The following is a 21919-nucleotide window of genomic DNA, read 5'->3' on the forward strand; positions in this document are numbered from 1 at the left end:
GCTTTTGTTTCGCAGGAAACCAATCGCGTCCCTCTCTCTCTCACACACTGGAGCCCAGACGCGCAAATTGCTCTCCACATTCAATCTTGGGGAACTTTATTTATTCATTATTTGTTCCCTGGCTGTGCTATTACGGCAGGGCCATTGTGATGAGAGGTAATTTGTCCCCACTCTCTATTAGACTGCTTTTCCTCCCTCTACTGCAGCATAGGGGATATTCATTTGCAGAGCTGCTGCTGCTGCTGAAGACTCTGCTTTGTTGTTTCCTTTTTGTTGTGCTGTGCGCTGCACACACGGGGACGTGGGCCATGCATCTTGTCATCCGAACAGAGCTGTGTTTATGTTCATAATCACGTTTTTTATTGTATTTTTGACGCATGGCTTTGTGCAATTTTTGGAGTGTTACTAGGGGGGGGGGGGGGGGGGTGGGGGTGGGGGTGGGCTGTAGGCGGCGGAGGAGGGGGATCAGTGGAGCCCCCCCCCCCCCATCGTTATAGGATGGATGGTGTCTTGCATGGCAGACGGCAACAGCTTCCTCTGGTGCCGCCTGGGGCCGGCGTGTAAACAACAGCCGTAATAGAGTGATTACATTTTCATGACAATTTGTCACAGATGCCCAAACCCACCCCCCCCCCCCCCTCCACCATCACCACTTCCACATCAACACACACACACACACACACAGTTCACTTTCTCTCTTCCTTTGACCATGCTCGTCGTTACCACATCTTATTTCCCTCCCCCTCCACACACACATTTTGTTGTTGTCACTCTCTCTCTCCCCCCCTCTCTCTCTCTCTCCCCGTCTTCCTCTCCTTCCTGTGTGTTTGCACCCCTGTCGAGGAGTGACGCGTGCTTGGTTAACAGTTGGTTGCATTCTGTCGCTTTGTGTGTGTGTGTGTGTGTGTGTGTGTGTGTGTGTGTGTGTGTGTGTGTGTCCAGTCCTCAACACATCTCAGCAATCAGGGTCTTGGAGCAACGAGCAGAAGGGGGGGGGGACATCTTCACTTAATATCACGTTTGTGCATTTTAAAGGTGTAGCGTGTAGGATTTAGTGGCATCTAGCGGTTTTATTTTCCTGGGATTATACACTTAAAAACATTAAAACATACTTATCAATATTACATTCCATATCTGCTGAGTTCCACTAGAAGCGCACTGCAGCATTGATCTACAGGGGGGAATTAAGGATCCAAATGGGTTGCAGAGCAGAACGAAGGCAGAATCGTTTATCTCCCTATTCTCTCTGATAAAAAGGAGCAAGGGGAATAGGGGGAAGCATTGAAATAAAGGCCAAGGCACACACAACCACTTCAAGGAGAGAGGAGAAATGTGAAGTGGCACCATTGACTGAAACAAGAACCCTCAGGAACCCAGAAGACTGCATCATGGATGGATGCAAATCCCCATCCATTACCAGCCCCGTACACTACTGCACGTGCCTGAGTGTATTGATATTCATGGCTGGTTAAATAGTTGTGACTCCCTCCACAGATGCATCATTTATCAGCACAGCGCTCTGACGACTAAGGATTTGCCAGCTTGCGTGATTTCACCCCATGACCCTTCAATGTGTGTGTTTGTGTGAGTGTGGCAGGGCATCACGTCAACTCTGCATATGAAGGGGTCGACATTAAAAATCGTTGTATTGACCAATATCCTCTTATTCATGAAGCAGCTTGCTGTGCGACGTAGATTGTCAGAAGGGCTGCTGCCGAGATTGGTCATTGCGACAACACAAGCATGATCACACACACACACACACACATTGGAGTCGGTACGTGACATCACAAAGGAGACACAAACACACACACGTACACAAATAGAGACATGGAAGATTTCGAGCCAAGAGCTATATACCAGACGGTGCGGTCTCCATCACACACACACACACACACACACACACACACACACAGCAGGAGGCAGTGTGCAGCTTGTGGGCATCTGAAAATATCACCTCTATTCTGACTTGTATAAGGGACTAACGAATGAAATGTGCCGCGGTCTATATATGCTTGCTCACATGTAGGGCACATCTGATACTCTGCATTCAGCCTTCCGTTGCCAGGCAGGAATGGGAATCTTTTCAACCTCTGCACAATATTCATCAGGACTCAAACAAGTTCTCGGAACAAAAAAACCCACATAAGCAATTGGAGTACAGTTCATCCATTTTCTTTTCCTACATTTATTAACATAAATTATCTCTTCACAAAAAGAAGGCAGACCTGTATTTGTTCCGTAGTTTGTATGACACAGTTGGAATTCCCATTCCGAGCAACTGCACCAAAGATTATCGGGACGTTTCAGACAGTCTTTCCAAACTGGGAAACAGCTGCGATGTTGATTCGCAAGCAGCACGGCCGCTGGTCCCACGGGTGTAACGAGGCGAGGCCGAATCAGGAGCACCAGGAGGTGGGGGCGCGCCCCGCATGAATCAGTGACCCCCCCCCCCCCCCCCCCCCCGGGTCTGATCCATCATGGTGGCAGCGGAGACTGCCAGTTACTTCTTGGAGGGATTGGCTGCGATGTAGAGCGCCACGAGGCAGTACAGCGCGCCCCCCACTGTGAGCGCCATGGTGGTGCGGTACAGGAGCCTGTCGGGTACGCCGCGCTTCAGGTGGACGGGGGTGCCGTCAGAGATCTGCGGCAAGCGGAGGAGTAGAGAGAGAGAGAGAGAGAGAGAGAGAGAGAGAGAGAGAGAGTGCTTTGAACGGCCACAGGTTAGAAAAGCACTACATAAATTTACAAAAAACTTAGAACAGCTTAAAAAAACATTATCCAAATATTATCATGTTATTTATTATTATGTTATGCATTGACCTCCTTTAATGAAGAGGAAGCCATTCAGGGAAAAAACATGAATAAAAATTCCCTAGATTTCGTCCAGATTATTTTTTTAACGCATTGTTGTAAAATTGTCCAATTCAACACAGGAATAGATAAGGATCAATGTCCTCCAGTGAAAATCCAGACCATAACTTAAAACTAGCAGGTTTAGTAAGGTCTAACGGTCAACACTTTTGCATTCCGTATGCCTTAAGTCACCGTCTCTCAGAAGAAGCAGTTTGAACACTATCCAAACTAAATCAGAATTCTACTCGTCTCGAACAGAAAAAAGATCAATGCTTTTTTGATTGTTCTTAAAAAAGGAGAACTCCAGCGATTTTTAACCCCATTATTGTTTTCCTGAGGGTCACCCCATGTTGAGGGAATCTAAAAACCTGATGAAAATTGATTCGACCAAGCCAGAGATCTGCAATGGCTGCCGGCGCTACGGAATAGCTATAACGCTAACCTATGGGGGCAAGCTCTTTATCCTCTTTTGGGGCTTCTAAACACATTCAGAAAACCATTCCAAGACATGTAACACGAGTTGGTTCCTTACGAGACACCACCGTGCTCGTTTAACTCAAATAGTGTGGCGAAACAGTATAAACTTTGCGGGCTCAATCACCGTTGTGTCAATCACTCATTCAACGAAAATAAATAAAAATCTTTGAGATAGCCATTTTAACTAGCTTGTGTTGTTCTGAACTCCTTGATCGAAAAGATCTTCCAAAAGGCAAACTCCTAATTTCTGGCAGGGAAAATGTGGAGATCTCCACAGTATTTAAATCAGTTAATATCTAGAGAATAACAAAAGAATAGTCGATCGTCAGCCTACTACCATATTTCCGTGGGGCCCCTGCGTTACCTGGAACAGTCTCTGGAGGTCAGGCACCCGGTTGGCTCCCAAGTACTCCAGTGCAGGGCCAGCCTCTGACACCAGCTTGGTTGGCGTAGCGAAGACCATGGCTGGAGCCTCGGCAGGCATGCCTGGCCTCAGCCCCTGTTGTTCACATGGGATACAAACTGCTCAGGGCATCCGTGAAGCATGCTGTTGTTCTAGAAAAGCCCACACATTAATAACACTGCAGGTAAACAGAGTAAACCAATACATACATTTTTAAAACCCTTTTTCCCCAATTTAAAAGCTGCGATATTACCATTGACATTCATCATATTCTACAGCATTGCCAAATATCAAATTATTCCGCCATCCGCGCCCAAGGCTTCTTATGCGCAGCGTCATCAATCAATAAAAGCCAAACAATATTTTAATATTTCAGGTGCTTCGCTCGAAGGGGCTGCGAGCCACCCACAAACAGTCCACCTCGCTCCGTTGTGTCTCAAGAGGACCCAGAGTGGAGAGGAAAGAATCAGCATTTAGGCTTCTAGGTTTGTAAACGCGTAGGTTTGTCCATTTCTATTTTGTGACGTGTAACGTTACACCTTCGTTCGTTGAAAATGTACGAACCTACAAGTCTGCCAAAGAGCCTAGCGCATCTGTAATAGCGTCAATTAATCCACTTTATGTAACCCTGCAGAACATTGTTAAAAGAGTTGTGAAAGAATTGAAATCAAAGTTAATTCGTTTAACCCTTTGCAAAAAGGGGGACACGACAAGGGTTGTAATTGCCTGTTATGTAACTTGAAGGTCAGACAGATGGACAAAAAAAAAAACCTTTCGGATATAATGGCTTCTAATCTGAGTATAATGTCACAGTGTTAATGAAACCCAAGCCTCAATGATTCACAATGAGAACGGACAGACTTGTTCTCATCTAAAAGTAATTTGAAGGTCACCATTAGCAGATAAACGCATGACTTTATTACGAAAAAAGCGTCCCCGTCGTCTTACCTGCGGACTGTAAACAGAGGCCAGACCAGACCCTGTGAGTTTTTGTGAGAATCCGCTGAATTTGTAATACATTTTCTTGGTCTGAAGGGAGCGAATGCTGTCCACAACAAAACGCCGGCTAGAAGGTCCTTCCCTTGTCGTGGTCGATGGAGAATGACGTAACGGTGTCCTCCTCCCAGTGCCCGCTTAAAATGATACTGAGAAAAGTTATTCGACAGACACGACACTCATTATTATGGCCATCGTGCTAATATGTACGAGACAGTCGGATTTATACGGATATCAAATGTTTGAATCAGTTGAATTTGTTGGTTTTACCTTGTTATTGCATAGAAAATTCTTAATTTTCAGCTTTCAGATAGGAATGGAAGACAATATTCAAAGCCAATTTGAAGAGTGAATATTGACATAGACTTTTACAGTTATATTTTAAATATAAGTAACACGTGGTCATTTTATGTTATTCCTGTTGAGTGACTAAGGAGTAAGGACCGAACTCCAGACATGCAACGTTAGAAATCTCCTCTTGAATAAGGTATTATTATTTATAAGGTATTATTATTTATTGGCATGTATGTCAGCAAGATGTTGAAATTCAATCCCTACATAGAACGTCTAGCCTTATTATATCAAGACATATAACTTAGAATCTTAAAAAACCATTAACAATCTAGATTATAATTAATATTTTCATCAATTATTTATAGGATTTCCAATATCTTCTCCAATTTTGAGTGCAGGTTTGAGTTCAAGAGGGGCCAAAAAAATAAGGTATAGGCCAATAGTGTCTTCAGATGCTGGCCTGTAATGTTTAACAGTAATGGTTGACCTTTTATTTTAATTTGTATTTCTGGTCATTCGTTTATGTAATATGCCATATTTCAAACATAACTAAACTACTCAACTACTCAAGTGTTGATATGCCAAACGGTATCACAACATGAATAGTCATTGAAAACATACAACACAATTATTCCAAATGAGGATTTTTTTTCACGAGTTGTTTAATTGTAAAATCAAGCTGATCAGATGGAGAACACAAAGACCTTAGTTCTGTTCATCTAAAACATTCACAATCAGGCCAGAAGGGAGATTTGCATTTAGCTATGGTAGCCTACAACAACTTCTCAAAAGGTTTCCACAGACGAAGTGACTGTGATATACATAGATTTTTATATGAATCCTGTCCGACAGGCCTTTCTAATGTGACCAAGACAGGGTTGTACATAATGCATTTAAACCCCATTGCTACAGCAATGCCGATGATCGAGAAAGCTCAGATCACAAACAGTGAAAAATCGAAAAATAACAAACCGATGGATTCATCCAAATTTCTTTTGAGGCAGATAATGAAAAAAGTGCTCAACTTTGTGTGTGGATGTATGTGTATGTGTTTGTTCGTATGTAGATATTTAAAAAAAATAAGGGGGTGTTGGAAGAGAAAAGGCAGAAGTGAAAGATGGATGTGTGGGAGGGGTGTTGCCTTGTTTCAACCATATCTCTCTCTCCAACAAAATCACTTAAAATGGAGAAATCATGAACCGCACAAACATGAGTCCCAACCATATCAATCAGCATCCATGACGATGTGCATGTGTGTATGTATGCATGTGTGTGTGTGTGTGTGTGTGTGTGTGTGTGTGTGTGTGTGTGTGTGTGTGTGTGCGTGCGCGCTTGTGCATGTGTGTGTTTACAACTGTAAATTGGCATGTATGCAAGATTGAAGTTTTATTAAAAATGTGAGAAATTACATGCAAATGATTATTGGACCAAATATCCTCCGCACAGCCTGAAGGCGGTGTTCATGCGTGGCCAATGGCAGGGGTGTTGCTTATGCTCCGCTGTGAACAAACAGATCAATTACGGGGGGGCTGATTGACATGTCATGGAAACGGGTTGCCTTGACAACAAAGAAATACTGAAAGGCTTCAAATTCAATTTACACTAAAGGGGGTCTTCCAACAACGTAATGGACACCCAAGCCTAGTCTTTCTTTGTTCAGGGCTCTTTTATCCCCATATGACGTCTACTTTTGTATTTTCTCCAACAAAAAAAAAAAAGCCTATTCTTCGTCTTCTCGTCTCCCATGTCTTCTCATTTTCGCCACCATGTCGTTTCATTCCGTTTGTCTCTCACACCTACTTGTCTGCTCTCACCTAGCTTTATATTCCATTAGCCGTGGCCTACATACCACCTGATTCCTGCCGTCACCTTTTCAACATCTTCACACACACACACACACACACACACACACACACACACACACACACACACACACACACACACACATACATGTGTATTTTCAATTTCTGAATTTCTGTCTGAATTTTACAAGGTTAAGGAGAATGCATCTGGGTCATCCGTCAATCTCACGATAAACTGTTACCTGCAATCTCTGAGAGCATTATTCTCTGTGGACGGAATAAAACCGTGGTGCGAGATAGACGTGCAGACAGACAAAGAGATAGACGTGCAGACAGACAGACAGACAGATGGGCAGGCAGGCCGTTTCACACACAAACTGCAGGGAAAGAAACAGAGAGACATGGCTGCCAAAAATGTAACCATGGGAATACAAAGCAAACAGTGGGCATTGGGAAAAAAACAACAACCCAATAACCAGTTTCACTGAGTCTGTGTGTACCTATATGAGAATCCTTATTTGTACATTGGTATCCATTCATCAGTGATGGCTGAAGAAGCGGAGAGCCCAGTGTGTGTGTGTATGGGTTCAATTATTGATACTTCATCATACACATAACGAAGAGGAAGAGAACAAGGCAAACAGAATCAGTTGTAACCCAGAGACGAGAAACACAAATCAGATAGTGCTATCTTGGGGGAATTCATCTGTAATGATTTGCTGGTCTGTTCAGGTCTTTATTTTCTGTGTTGGTTAAGGGGGGGGGGGGAGGGGGGGGGAATAGTTGGTTGGGGGGGGGGGGGGTGTGGGGGGCTGGGGGATGGTGTCACACACACACACACACACACACACACACACACACACACCAGAAGCCATCTGTGTTAGTCTCTTCATGTATTCATGGTTATCGCAGTAGCTCTGCGGCCGATATGCTGCGCGCGTGCCTGGCAGAGCGCATCTGGAGTTCGTGGTAGCACTGAACAAAGCTGTGGTATATGAAGGTGATGGGCAGCGCCAGCAGCACGATGCCGCTCACCACGCACACGCCCCCCAACACGCGGCCCCCCACCGTCACCGGGTACACGTCTCCGTAGCCCACCGTCGTCATGGAGATGATGACCCACCAGGCGGCCGCCGGGATGCTGGCGTAGTCGGGGTTGCGCACGCCCAGGTCCAGGCCGTGCTCCAGCAGCTGGGCCAGGGCGCTGTAGATCGCCATGGCGACGCACACAAACACCAGCAGCATGACCATCTCGCGGTAGCAGCGGCGCAGCGTCAGGCCCAGCGTCTGCAGGCCCAGGAAGTGGCGGGCCAGCTTCATCAGCCAGAACACCCGCATCATCCGCAGCACACGCAGGGCCACGCCCGCCACCCCGAGCCCGCCGCCGGGGAGCCCCGCGCCGGCCAGCACCATGGTGATGTAGTACGGGGAGATGGCCACCACGTCGATGATGTTCAACGGGCGCCGCAGGAACTCCCACTTGTCCCTGGCCACCAGGAAGCGCAGCAGGCACTCTGCGGTGAACCAGCTGATGCACACAGCCTCCACGACCCTGCGCGCCCCCCCCCCCCCCCCCCCCGCCAGAACGACAAGAGGAACGAAGGGGGGTCATGAGCAGGAAATAGAGAGTCGGTCATACACAGATGGGATTGCTGTGACGAATGGTATGGCGGTATTTGCACTGATTACAGGAGGAAGGCAGTGAAGATAAGATGGAAAGATGTAATGGGATGAGATGAATATGAAACTGAAGTGCCGGTGAGGGTGAAACACGCCGTAAATAGACATTATTAACTGAAGGGCTGGGATAGATAGTGAGAGACAAGCACATGTTTACCACATTGATACACATAGTGATGCAGAAAGCTAGGCAGCTCAGTGACTCCTTAATTTGATAAACAGAGAGCGAGGGAGAGTCAGAGAGAGAGACAGAGAGAGAGACAGAGACTGCCAGTTCTTCACTGAGCAAAAAGCATACAGAGCGAAAGTCTGCTATCAACATATTTAGACGTCAAGAGATAACTTGACATCGCCAACTGTAATGGACTCAACAAAAAACAAGTCAAATGGAACATTTTTGAAACCTGCTTATAGTTCACGTTAAGCCATCCATAAATAAGAAACTGCCTCATATCCATATTTAGATAAAGACAGAGCAGATTATGATTTGCAAAATGTTTGAGGAGCTGTAACGAGACTTTGGATTTTATGAAATGCTTTTAGCATTGTAAGTTGTAAACATGTTTTGTCTTTTTCCAGAAAATATATCAATAGGTCTGGAACAGTGCAAAGGAAACCATTAATTACCTGTATTTTAAATTTCCAATGTAGGCCTATTTCATCGCTAATAATATTGGAGGAAAACGTACAACATAACCATCAGTTATGTTGAAGTCAGTCATATACTTTTTTGTATACTTTTTTCAACTTGACAGTAAGAGGTGCAGGGAGATGACAGGAAAGAGAGATATAGGGTGAGGGTGTCCTCTCTCCTTTTCTTTCACCCATGGTAAAAGGGACATTACATGACGTATGACTTAATAATAAACGAAGTGTTAACGTGCGTGCCAGTTGATTGTTCATTGATATCATCAGCTGAGCCCCTTGTTAGAAAACTCGTGTTCGCGGTGTATTCCACCTGCGGCTTCCACACCAGTTAGACCATCATTCACCACCAGTTAGATTGCGATGTCGTTCGGGTTCAAGAGGGAGAAATATTATTTTTAAAAAGTGCTCACAAACCGATCGGTCAAGTTGCAAACAACTATTCAAACAGCGAACACGGATCCCTCATTTTGGCTTGAATCTCTACATTTTCTACACAAAGATAATCTCTCTAAGGCCTTCAAGTGATACCTTATAAAACAAAAAAAAAGGTCCGCCTACCTGTGCTCTTCTACCATGTTGCGCTTGGCCGTGTCCCAGTCCGGCAGCGTGCTCAGGCACAGCATGACCATGGAGGTGATGACAAAAATCACAGACACCGTGGCCAGGATCTGTGCGGGTAAGGACGAGTTGGGCTCCTCGATCGCCTGGCGCGTCCTCTCCATCCACTTGGCGCGACCCGAGAGGACCGTCTTGGTATCCGCCGTCACGGCGTCGGCCTGGGAGTCTTCTCCCGTCGAGAGTCGGAAGTCGCTCTCGGAGAGGCAGTCGGTGTCCAGGCCGATCTCGGACATGCGGTCGTCCAGACGTTTCTGACAGCAAAAGTCCAAGTGCGCGCTCTCCAGTCCCCAGTACAGCATCTCCGTGTAGAAGGACAGCTCACAAATCCCGGGCACGAAGCGAAGTTTCCCGGAGCGCACGTAGAGCATGATGAACATGAAGGCCTGTGCGTGGCGGTCGAAGAAGAACTCGTTGCGGTCCTGGTCGTAGTCGTCGCAGAGCTCCAGGACCTCTTTCTCCGTGGCGCACGCGTGCAAGCGGCTGACGCGCCTCAGAGGAAAGTCCTTGATCACCTCCCTGGTGAAGGCGTACCGGGTGCCCCCCACGTTCAGCACGCATATACTGTGGCCAAACTTCATCGTTGCAAATTTACAAAAAAAATCTATCCGTCTATCCAAAACTGTTGACCTGACGACTCGATTGCGCGGGCGTTAGTTGTGAGTGTCTCCATGGCAGAAGTTAAGACGGACCAGACTGTCAGTGGAGAGAGAGAGAGAGAGAGAGTGTGGTGGAGGTGCCTCCGTGGATGTGCGCTCAAGGATGGTTGGAGTAACGGCTGTTGTTCCCCCCCCTTCTCTCTCTCTCTCTCTCTCTCTCTCTCTCTCTCTCTCTCTCTCTCTCTCTCTCTCTCTCTCTCTCTCTCTCTCTCTCTCTCTCTCTCTCTCTCTCTCTCTCTCTCTCTTCTCTGATGCTTCTGTGTAGATGAAACTCTCCACCCCAGCCCAATCGAATAGCCAATCCCATCATTGATGGTTCGCGTGCACACACACACACACACACACACACACACACACACACACACACACACACACACACACACACACACACACACACACACACACACACACACACACACACACACACACACACACGGTCAAGAAATAATCGGTGATATATTAATAAATCCCCTATTAATGAGTGATCAAGTTTTATTATGTTTTATTATGTTGCACCCTAATGCAATGTTAAGGTATGGTATGGTACTGTAGCATATGCTATGTGGTAACACGGCACTTAAATAATTATTGATTTGATTATATTGTTATTATATTGTCTTACTTTACTATTATTACTATTATTATTATAATTAATATAATTATTACAATATTGTTATTATTAATATGACTATAGGTGTAACCTCTATTGATGTGAGCTGCTATCAAGCCTTAATTCCCCCTCGGGGATGAATAAAGTAGCCTGCCTCTCTAGCATCTAGAGAAAGTTTTTTTGTTTTTTTTCTCCACGGTTCAATTCTCAGCGTCTCAGCGTTGTAGGTGCTTGTGTTTGTTTGCGCGTGCGCGTTGCGGCAGCCGTAACCCGCGCCCCGCTCCCTCCGTCACCAGTCGGTGTGTTTCGGGTCGATCCGACTTCTTTTGGCTTGTGAGTTGTGTATTGTATAGGATATCGTGATTCGGAAGGGGGTCCATAGCCCCAATTCGCGAGTGGACACGGACCCGAGTCCCGGCGGTAACCGCATACTGCAGCCCCGCGTTTTAAATTATACATTTTTATCGTCTTATTAATTTATTTAAATCCCCGTAGTTTATGGTTTGCGTTGGTTGTAACACTCCGGGAGGGCAGAAATGGCGGCCAACATGTACCGGGTCGGAGGTATGTCAATGTGGATTATTTTTTTATGAAGTGAAAACACGTCAACTCTTTGGTTTCTGGTGGTGGGGCTGGGGGAAAAAATCATTAGCGCTTCTTCTTCTTTTTTTTTTAATCCACTGGTGATTTGTGTGCCCGGTCCCGGTTGTGTGTCCGGGTGGGTTTTTAATCTACCTGTGTGGGGGAAAAGTGTGGGCCAATGTCTAAATATTTGGGAAACAAAATGGGTCGGGCCTCACGTCGTCCGGGGGCCGTGCGAGCTAGCTGCCAGCCTGCTAGCCCTGCCTGCTAGCCCCCAGGAGTAAACATGATCACATTGTGGGGCTATTGTACCGCCACCGTTCGCCGTGCACACACGACCGGGGGGGACACAAGGAATGATGATCATATGCAATGGAGATACATTTTGGGGTTACAGATGTTACAGGGGTGGACTAAAGGAGCCTCCGACACACTGGCTTTTGTATTTGTAGTCTCCTTCTTCCCCTGGCACCCATCCATTTTTTTTTCTGGAGTCCCTGTTTTTAGCTGACGTTTTTGATCAGCGTTTAACCATCGTTTATCGTGACGACAGTCGGGATCATTCCTACAGTCACAGTTATCATCGTGACTACAGAACTAGACTACGGATGTGATCGCTGCAGATACAGCCACATCGTCTGCAGCGATCTGGGCATTGTTTGCTAATGGGAGATGCCCTCGCACTCCGATGGGCTACAAACTCCATTATTTAGCTATAATGGTTAGCAGTCGTGGTTGGTTTGACGTTTACTTGTCTTCCTGCATCCCCGCTGGATACATTGAACTTATCCTTGCAGTTGCCGTGATGCTTAAAGTCGATAACGAAGCTAATGTAAACAAGCCGCCTTTGACTGCATAAATGCATTCGAGGAGAGGCGCCCATTGACTTCTTCGATATTGTGTCTATCGGAATGTACCTCACGTGATGCTGCTACGGTTCACAATGGAGGTGTGTTGTTCACCCCAACACACCGCCGTGCTTAGGTGGCGTTGGACAGGGATGAGTGTAACTTTGGCCGATTAGAGGCATTTAGACAGCGTCTGGAGTGCTGTGAACGGGGTCCCCTCTTCCTACATGTTGTATCATCACATGCTGTGTGTTACCCGCAGTGAACTATCCCAGCTAAACCCACTAATAATCAATAAAGGAGGTTACGTCCCGATTCAGGTTAGGTCCCATAAGGTCAGAAAGTAAGAAAATGATGCCTGCTTATCAAAGGTACAGCATTTTGGGTCTGGGTCCTTGCAGCCTTGCAAGCTCAAGGATTTTACCAAAAATAGTTTTTGAAGCCAGATGTGAAACTGGGATCAAAAACTGGAGCATCCAACACGTTCTGCTGAAATTTCTCAGACAGAGAGCCGTTGAATTTTGAAAAACGGCTGAATGGCTTCAGGGTGTTAAGAAGTCCTATAGAAGTTCTCCCATGTGTCCCCCCCCCCTCCCCTTAAGTCAATACTTTCTAACAGTGAATATTTATTTTTCACGATTGGTTGTCCTTCCTTCTGGTAGGAAGCCTACATTGTCAAAAGCTGTTTACAACTAGTGATGTTTTTTCTTGTTGTGTCTGTTGCAGATTACGTGTTCTTTGAGAACTCGTCCAGTAACCCTTACCTGATCCGTCGGATAGAGGAACTCAACAAGGTACTGAAGAGGGGGAGAGAGAGATTATGGGTGTTTTGTCTTTTGCCTGAGGGTCAAATATCTTGCATGGCTGGCTGTTGGTAGACTTTTGGCCCCGCCTTTTGTGTGTGTGTGCCGACCTGGCTTCTCCCTCAACTGTCTTTGACATGGCAATTGGTTGGTAAGCAGAGGTGTGCCAGTGGTGTGTGTGGTGGGAGGAACACATTCTCGCATGCTTACACATGCTAGTGTTACCGCGGTTACTAGTATAACATGCCATTTGCTATTAAGTTAAACCTAATCCTACTGGTCGTCAATGTGACCGTTCGATAATAAAAGCGTAGGCCACAAAATTGCCCACAGTCCTTGAATTATCATTTAATGAAGTGCGCAGTCGTCAAGGAGATTCGAAGAGAGACGAAGGAGACGTTCTTGATACTTTTTTATCGGTGCCGGGCAGCAGCACCCAACATCCAACCCTGTCCCCCACATACGTCTAAAGGGGGTTGGATGTGCGTTCTATGGGGTAGTCTGTGGTTAGAGCCATATCGGGTCTGTGTCTTGTGCCAGTTGGCACTGGTGCATGGATGTGCGTGATGCACTCTAACCCTCGCACTGTTTGAGGGACAGAAGGTTTAATGTCTGTCCTTCACAAATCAAAAAAGGCAGAAAAACACGAAACATCTTAATACAGGCTTCCTTCAATCAATTATATAGGCCAGATTACATTTAATCAGCTTCATCACACACAGTGCGCAAACCTGGGGAGCCTCTTGAACCTGAATTTGCTGTGAATGCCTTTCTAGGTTAAACAGGGGATGGCTCACGCTCAACTACAGTCTAACATGTAACCGCAGAGTTCTCAGAAGAACACCCACTGGTGGGAAACTGCAACGCAACATACAGCACATTACAGCACAGTACAGTCATTTGTGACACACATTTATCCACAAAATATCTCACCAAATTTAGCTTCTGTTAATGACATATTTCCAGTTCCCTTTGAATATGCAATCGAAAAATAACATGCGTTGAAGTGTTTTTATTTTCATGAAAAGCAATTCACACAACACAACTGTGGTTGAGTACATACACACCGCAACAAGTTAAGATTAACCCCCCCCCCCCCCCGCCCCCCTAACGTCGTCTCCCAAACCCTGCGTCACTCGTCCAAACCTTTTAATCTGAGACCAGTCAATAAGCCCGCCGGCTTCATTATGCACACCATCAATCAATCAATCTTGGGATGATTGGCCTGTCGTCGCCACACAGCTTGACGGGCTCATGGGAAATTAGCCCTGTTTGGCTCGCCTTGGAGTCCCCATCCCATTGACAGTGTGTCTCTGTGTGTGTGTAACTGTTTTTGTGTGTTTGTCATTGGGTTAACAGACGGCCAGCGGGAACGTGGAGGCCAAGGTGGTGTGCTTCTACAGGAGGAGAGACATCTCACACAGCCTCATCCAGTTGGCAGACAAACATGCAAGTCAGTCCCGCTCCCTTCCTCTTGTGTGATTGCAGGGCCGGTCTGTCTGGTCGCCTGGGTGAACCGTCTGTTCACTTGGGTAAACCGTCTGCCCAGCCTGTAAGCTCAGGTGCCCTCGCCCTCCCCCCTCACCCTCCCTGTCGCAAATATGGGATGGGTGTGTGCGAGACACGTGTCATTTAATCATTCTCTTGGTGGCATATTTGCAAGGAATGCATTGACACCAAAGACTGTAGCTCCTAATGAAAGGCCTTAGTCAGGTTCATCAAGTTCAGAGCGGATGTTTCTCAAAACAGTAGCAGGCTAAACCGTTTGGTCGCTCTACTCTTCATGATGGAATATTGGAGAGAATTATTATTATTTTTTAATAGCATTAGAGTTTAAGGGTGAGTAATTAAATCACGCAGTTCTGCGTGGCGTACTTTTATTTTATAATTGTTATTTTTCAACGGCCGTGAGCTAAAGCCACTTGTGTATTCATGAGGGGATTCGCTCATGCATAGGACAAAGACAGTGTCAACTGGCCATGTATTCATGAAACACCACTCCAGATACTAATTACACAAACAGGATTGTCCGGCCGCCCTTCCCCGGCGAGGTTGAATGTCGTGTTTCTGCAGAGTCGTCCCTTTCGGGGCGGAGGAGGAGTGAAGTTGTCAGATAGATCCTGAGGCCATCGCAGGCGCTGCCTCTCGACGGAACATTTGGACCATCGGAAATGGAGCGCAGGGACAGGGGCAGGGCTCGAAGCTAGCGCTGAACGCATCGGTGTGCGACAGTGTTTTGAAAATATAAACGCATCAGCGTATTGAATTTGAAAGTTTCCGCTGAGTCAGCTGCATTTCAATGTCCCTTTCATTTGGCATTAAGACCTCCACTTCCTGCCTGATAATTGAATCCTCAGCCCAGGGCGTATTGGTTTACTGTGGCGTCAGACGAAGGGGCTCGCTGCTTCACTGAAGTAATTACTAGAAGTAAGCTCTGAGGTTTAGGGCGGAAAAGGTGTTAAAAAAAAATCCCCAAATTGACAAAGCAAATTGCAAATAAAGGCCCATGCAGATGAGTGTCTTTAAGATGACTTCATGGGGTATATAGAGATTGCAAAAGCACTGAACAGCTGGTGACTGCAATCAATTCAGCATATTAATTATAATTATACAAGTATAGCCACAAATAACAAAGCTCTTCCGAGATATTGCTTTTGAAAAGCTCTGATTATGAGAGGCTTGTAGGTCCTTGTAAGTCTTGTATTTTCAAATTCCCAAGAACTTGCAATCACACTCTGCAGCTCACTGATATGCATGCTTAGTAATAAGCTCAATATTCGAGCACAAGATTTGACCAGTCTAAAGTTGAACAAATAAAAACAATACATATGGTTGGCCTATGAAGAAAAATTATGAATGCATATAATTCAATATATACATCCATATTTCTTCCATAGTTAACTCGGTCACGGTCATGTTGGAATAACTTCAAAGTGAAGCTGCTTTGTTTAGTCAGTGGGGGGGGAAATAAGACGTGTTCCTCTGCTCGGTGGCTGCTGGTCTCGCTCTATTGTCTCGGTCCTGTGTTCCCCCCGGGCAGAGGACCTGGAGGAGGAGAAGGAGACCCCGATAGAGACGGACCTATCGGAGAAGCAGAAACACCAGCTCCGACACAGAGAGCTCTTCCTCTCCCGGCAGTACGAGAGCCTACCCGCCACGCACATCAGGTACGCACGCACCGCACGCACGCACACACAGACACGCACGCACGCACAGAGACACACACACACACACACACACACACACACAGAGACACAGTTCTGTCACCCATCGCAGGCAGTGCACATGACTGGTCGCCCCTCCAGCCATGACCATGGATAACCCTGTTTTCTCTCCCTCTCTCCACGCTTAGGGGTAAGTGCAGCGTTGCACTATTGAACGAGACGGAAGCCGTTCTCTCTTACTTAGACAAAGAGGTGAGTCGGAACAGAGGAAAATATGCTTATTCTTTTTCTTTGCAACTTTAAAGGGACCTCTAACACTGCCTGCTTTAAATGACGCAAAATGACGATTTTTTTTGCGTCATTTAAAGCAGGAGGTGTAAGAGGTGGGGGGGCTCTAAAAACATACAAGCACTAGTTCCAGTGGGTGGGACTTAGGGGTGTATGGTATAAACAATATAGAGAGTACACCCGTGTGTATTTGCGCTACGGTATGCATTTTGACGTTACTGTGTGACCGGTAGATCACGCGAGCGCTAAAGAAGCAATGTTGTAGTACCAGAGACGCAGTCGTTTATTCATAATACCATCCGGAGGCACATACAGCTTCTGGCCGTGTTCTTCTTAAGATATTCTAGAACACTCCGGGAGCTCCGGCGGGAGACCTGGAGCTCTATATCTAAATAATATAATACAGAGACATCTATAATATAATCTATAATATCACGGCCAAAAGCTGTGCGCGCCTGGATGATATTATGAATAAACCACGTCTCTGGTCCTTTCACATCAATCTCAAGTCGTGGTTCAATCTGGACTGAGAGAGTCAAAGCCAAAGTTGCTTTCCCCGATTCCTCCTCCATCATGGCCGAGAATCAATACACTGGTCTTATTTTGCAAACCTGCACTAGGCTGCACCCGCGAATAACATTCCGCACCCGACTAGACCGGCTATAAATTGATATCGACGCCCGACCTGCAACCAAAGGAAAATGAGACACATTAGATGGAATGCGGGGGGAATATCACTACCTGGTGTTTGGCGTGGTGCTTTAGATTGCTGTGCAAAAAAAAGCACATCATCCACTGTGGACGGTTTTAGTTGACTCCTCCGCTCCTGAATAACATATCCAGCACCGGAGACGTCTCGCTCGCCATCGCAAAACCCGTGACCGACCCGCCCCGTTCAGGCGTCCGTCCGGACCCGCACCCGTGTCCCACACAGTACATTATTTTTCACCCATTTCATCCAAATCGTGCGGGTCACAGCAGGACTCTGGCCGAGATAACCCCCACTACGAGTCTTTACTTGTTGTGGTAGTACCAGAGACGTCCGAGAACCCGACGCAGTATTTAATTCATAATATTAACCGAAGGCGCACACAGCTTTTGGCCGTGATATTATATATTATATTATATTATATTATATAGATACCTATATATTATATTATTTAGATATAGAGCTCCGGGAGACCGCAAACGGCAACAATCACCTTCTCCTCCTGCTGCATTCACTCTGGACTGCAGGGAGTGAACGCTGATTGGCTGTTATGTTACGTCTCTCAGGGAGTGAACGCTGATTGGCTGTTATGTTACGTCTCTCAGGGAGTGAACGCTGATTGGCTGTTATGTTACGTCTCTCAGGGAGTGAACGCTGATTGCCATTGTGGGAGTTGTCGTCTTCAATCCACAAGCGCCAAAAAGTCACTGTCTGCCTTTTCTCGGTCAAGAAGGCACTAAATTAAAAATGTATGTTACTATTCGACTAAATAAATTACAATACAGACAATACATTCAATACAGATTCATGTCTCCACCGGTGAAATTCTTCTTTAAGATCGATACCCAGTCGAGTTTTGGAGCCGGCCCAGAGCCCTGTTCGTCTTTTGTAATTAAAAGTCATCTGGGCTACTATTTTATACGGACAGAATCCTCACAGCAGCTCGCCGTTAACTCCTCACTGGCTGGTGGTGGATGCTCCGGTGCTTGGAGTCTCCAAACGTTTAGTGGGTGACCAGTGTGTGTGTGTGTGTGTGTTTTTTAAAATTGTGTTTCTTCTCCAGGACACATTCTTCTACTCGCTGGTGTACGACCCCACACAGAAAACCCTCCTGGCCGACAAGGGGGAGATCAGAGTAGGCCCCCGATTTCAGGCAGATGTGCCAGACATGTTACCAGAGGGTAAGGGCTCTTACCCGCGCGCACACACACTTTAAATTTTTGATTGAATACTTTTTGTACTGATGTCATAGCCTGGAAATCCAGACCGAGCATGCATTTGAAAATATCACCGCACGCAATTGGATAACACCATGACCAATCAGAAGAACACAAGGAGTGACGTATCCAGACCAGCGGAGCTAACCAATAGATAAGACTCTTGCCGTATCCGATCGGTGACAGCGACCCTTTTGGTCCGCGTATATCAGATGCACCGATGTGACTGGTTCTGGGCCATCGGGGAGTGAGTTTATTGCTCGTTCCCAGACTGACTCGCTGAGCAAATTCAAATTGTGCTGTCGCAAGAACTCTGGACTTCCAGGGTACTGATGTCATGTATTCATTGGTAACTTGAAATTGGGTGCAATAGCAGTTTTTCGAAACAAATATAGTTTAAGTTAGCAGGTTCAAATGCACGACAAAACGCGGGTATCGACCTCCTGCACACACGCACCCGTACATACACACAAACACATACATCATACACGCAATTCACTAACCCACACTCTCTGTGTTTTGTGTCGGGCAGGCGAAGCAGACGACAGAGAGCAGTCCAAGCTGGAGGAGAAGCTGTGGGATCCAGAATGTCCGCTCTCCAGCAAACAAATCGACCAGTTTCTGGTCGTGGCCCGGTACGACCTTTTAACCCCTTCGACCTCTACACAACATACCCCAAACGGGAAGGGTTTGCTTCTGAGGTCACGACTTTTTCTGTTTGTAATTTGTATGCTAATCTATCTTTTAGTTTGGTTTTCACGTTGGCTGCTCCGGTTTCCTCCCTCACTACAAATACAACCACGCTGGTTACCAGACCATCTAAGACCGCTCTATCGCTTTCCTCAACTTGACCACTATTTTACCCAAATTCATGCCCCGTTCTCATGCACATGCAGACCACACAAACATTCACTTGTACGTACACACACACACACACACACACACACACACACACACACGCACACACACACACGTGCCACACAGTAGAGCCCACTCCTTTAAATACCTCTTATAATTTCTACCTGGCACTCTACTTTCTGGACGGGAGTTATTTTTTCCAACCAAGTTTTTGGCTACCTTTTTTTACATGCAAATACATGCAAGTTAACACTCCTCCTGCCCGGCCCCTAGCCAAAGAAATGCCCTACACCTGGAGGTTGTTCCCGGGCCCCGCCCTGTGAGGCAGGCAGCCAGCCACTGCCCCTAGCTCCTGAATAGGATGGGTCAAAGGCAGAGAACGAATTTCCCCATGGGGATTAATAAAAGTGATGTAGAATAAACACACACACACACACACACACACACACACACACACACACACACACACACACACACACACACACACACACAATTCAGGTTTTCGGCATTGAGCGAGATGCGATGCTACACATCAAAACATGACCCGTCGTAGTTATGAGAGGATGAGTCACGTTTTCATTTGTAAACAATGTGGCGCACACATCTTTGGCATGCAGCTGAACATTAGTCATGGGGACAAGTAGCCGGCGTTCCGTACTAAATTGTGGCAGGTTTCAGCCGTACGGGCAATTTCCGAAGCTACACACTCGGTGACACACTCAGTCAAAGTCTGTGGAGGATAGCGCGGTTAAGTGCCTCGTCAAGTTGCTAGTGTTAGTGCTGTCTGCCGCTAATGCTAACGCACTCATGTTAAACGAGCTGGTAGCAGAGGATTAGCATTGCGTCTTTCTAAGCCTGATAAGCATAGTTAGGCCAACAGCTGTTGTCTCTCTTGGAAAATATATTTAAATCTCAATGAGACTTCTACCTGGTTAAATAAAGGTTTAATAAAAAATGAATGAATGAATGAACACATTTATATTTATTTTATATTTTGTGACCCATCCCTTTCCCGATATATTTATTTTAAATCCAATACAGTACAACAATTTTAACCTTTCGAATAAAATGGAACAAACTATAGCAGTACACTTTATGCGTCTCGCTGGCCGAACATGGTTTTTTCTAATTGTCCCAACGGGGATTGAGTGCACTTTGCAATCCGATTCGACACGGTAGATAATGTGGTCACATTGAAGTGTAGAATCAATAGACATACCCATAAGGACTGTAATGAGCAACACCTGGTGTTTATCCCACGAGGGACGCCTCTCTGAAGAACCGGCACCGTCCTTGACTTATTGAGCCTTAATGCCGAGAGAATGCTGGACGCAGAACATCAGGTGCCTACTTAGAGATTGGCCTTTGTGTTCCTTTCGTGGCGTGCTTTTTATCAAGTGTGCGTTCAACTGGAGGGCGATGAATCATATGGGTGTGTGTGTGTGTGTGTGTGTGTGTGTGTGTGTGTGTGTGTGTGTGTGTGCGTGTGCGCAGGGCGGTGGGGACCTTTGCACGAGCGCTGGACTGCAGCAGTTCGGTCCGACAGCCCAGCTTACACATGAGCGCCGCCGCAGCCTCCCGAGATATCACACTGGTGAGACACACACACACACACACACACACACAGTCACACACACAGTCACACACACAGTCGACAATTACCGGTAAAGGTGACATCTTATATCACGAGGTGTGGGTGTGACTAGCCATGACAAGACTTCTGACCTCACACTTGTGATTGTGTGAAGTCTTGTCGTGGCTAATCACACCTAGACGTGTGCCGGGATAGATCGGTCCACCGGCCCTCCCCAGTGTGACCGTAGCAAACGTTAGCTCATCTATCCAGCAACACATCATCTAGGTGGACCACGCCCACCTGTGATGTCAGAAGAGGCCGATTTTCCAAACGGCTAATCACACCGGTGACATATAACACGGGGTGGTGTTATCTGTCACCTTTTTAACACCTTCCACCGGGCGGCGGCAGACCGGTTTGACTCGTTCAGCAGTTTAAAAAGACTCAAGAGTCATAAAAGTTCGGTGTCTGAATATACTAAACGGACGTCACACCCTAAAGCCCCCCCCCCCCCCACCACCGCCAGACTCTCATACCCGCTCCCTGCCTCGTCCCCCTCCGTACCCACAGTTCCACGCGATGGACACGCTCCATCGCCACGGCTACGACCTGTCTAGCGCCCTGAGCGTGCTGGTGCCGGCCGGCGGGCCCGTGCTGTGCCGCGACGAGATGGAGGAGTGGAGCGCCTCGGAGGCCAGCATGTTCGAGGAGGCTCTGGAGAAATACGGCAAAGACTTCAACGACATCCGACAAGACTTTGTACGTTTTCTCTCTCTGTGTGTGTGTGTGTGTGTGTGTGTGTGTGTGTGTGTGTGTGTGTGTGTGTGTGTGTGT

At 46.6% G+C, this 21919-nt stretch overlaps 3 protein-coding genes across 3 annotated transcripts in view; 1 reads left to right on the top strand and 2 right to left on the bottom strand.

Moving 5' to 3' along the window:
* Positions 1–2168: 2168 nt before the first annotated feature.
* Positions 2169–4818, bottom strand: cox7a2l (cytochrome c oxidase subunit 7A2 like). The gene is made up of 3 exons (XM_084485991.1): positions 4685–4818; positions 3698–3832; positions 2169–2644 (listed from the first exon to the last, which is right to left on the bottom strand). Exons 1-3 carry the CDS (start codon positions 4754–4756, stop codon positions 2504–2506), a joined length of 348 nt encoding a protein of 115 aa, XP_084342117.1. The 5' UTR covers positions 4757–4818; the 3' UTR covers positions 2169–2503.
* A 2913-nt stretch (positions 4819–7731) lies between these two features.
* On the bottom strand, positions 7732–10352 carry kcng3 (potassium voltage-gated channel, subfamily G, member 3; the record flags this gene model as incomplete). The annotated part of the gene is made up of 2 exons (XM_084485994.1): positions 7732–8380; positions 9715–10352. 2 exons carry the CDS (start codon positions 10350–10352, stop codon positions 7732–7734), a joined length of 1287 nt encoding a protein of 428 aa, XP_084342120.1.
* A 993-nt stretch (positions 10353–11345) lies between these two features.
* Positions 11346–21919, top strand: part of mta3 (metastasis associated 1 family, member 3) — a gene marked incomplete at its 3' end in the record, with an annotated part of 11602 nt that continues 1028 nt past the window's right edge. Inside the window, exons 1-9 of the mRNA XM_084485547.1 lie at positions 11346–11604; positions 13197–13264; positions 14633–14726; positions 16314–16440; positions 16626–16689; positions 18498–18615; positions 19184–19286; positions 21004–21103; positions 21656–21844. Of these exons, the coding sequence (XP_084341673.1) occupies positions 11577–11604; positions 13197–13264; positions 14633–14726; positions 16314–16440; positions 16626–16689; positions 18498–18615; positions 19184–19286; positions 21004–21103; positions 21656–21844 (891 nt within the window). The 5' untranslated portion in view covers positions 11346–11576. The remainder of the gene's footprint in view (positions 11605–13196; positions 13265–14632; positions 14727–16313; positions 16441–16625; positions 16690–18497; positions 18616–19183; positions 19287–21003; positions 21104–21655; positions 21845–21919) is intronic.

This window comes from Micromesistius poutassou, assembly GCF_964030765.1.
Source record: "Micromesistius poutassou genome assembly, chromosome: 21".
Classification (NCBI taxonomy): Eukaryota; Metazoa; Chordata; class Actinopteri; order Gadiformes; family Gadidae; genus Micromesistius; species Micromesistius poutassou.

Bases quoted from the DNA above. Each gene is read 5' to 3' on its own strand.
- cox7a2l (XM_084485991.1), bottom strand. From the start codon at position 4,756: ATGTATTACAAATTCAGCGGATTCTCACAAAAACTCACAGGGTCTGGT. The intron at 3,833-4,684 runs GTAAGACGACGG...TGTGAACAACAG, and splicing joins CCTCTGTTTACAGTCCGCAG to GGGCTGAGGCCAGGCATGCC. The intron at 2,645-3,697 runs GTAACGCAGGGG...CGCTTGCCGCAG, and splicing joins ACCTCCAGAGACTGTTCCAG to ATCTCTGACGGCACCCCCGT.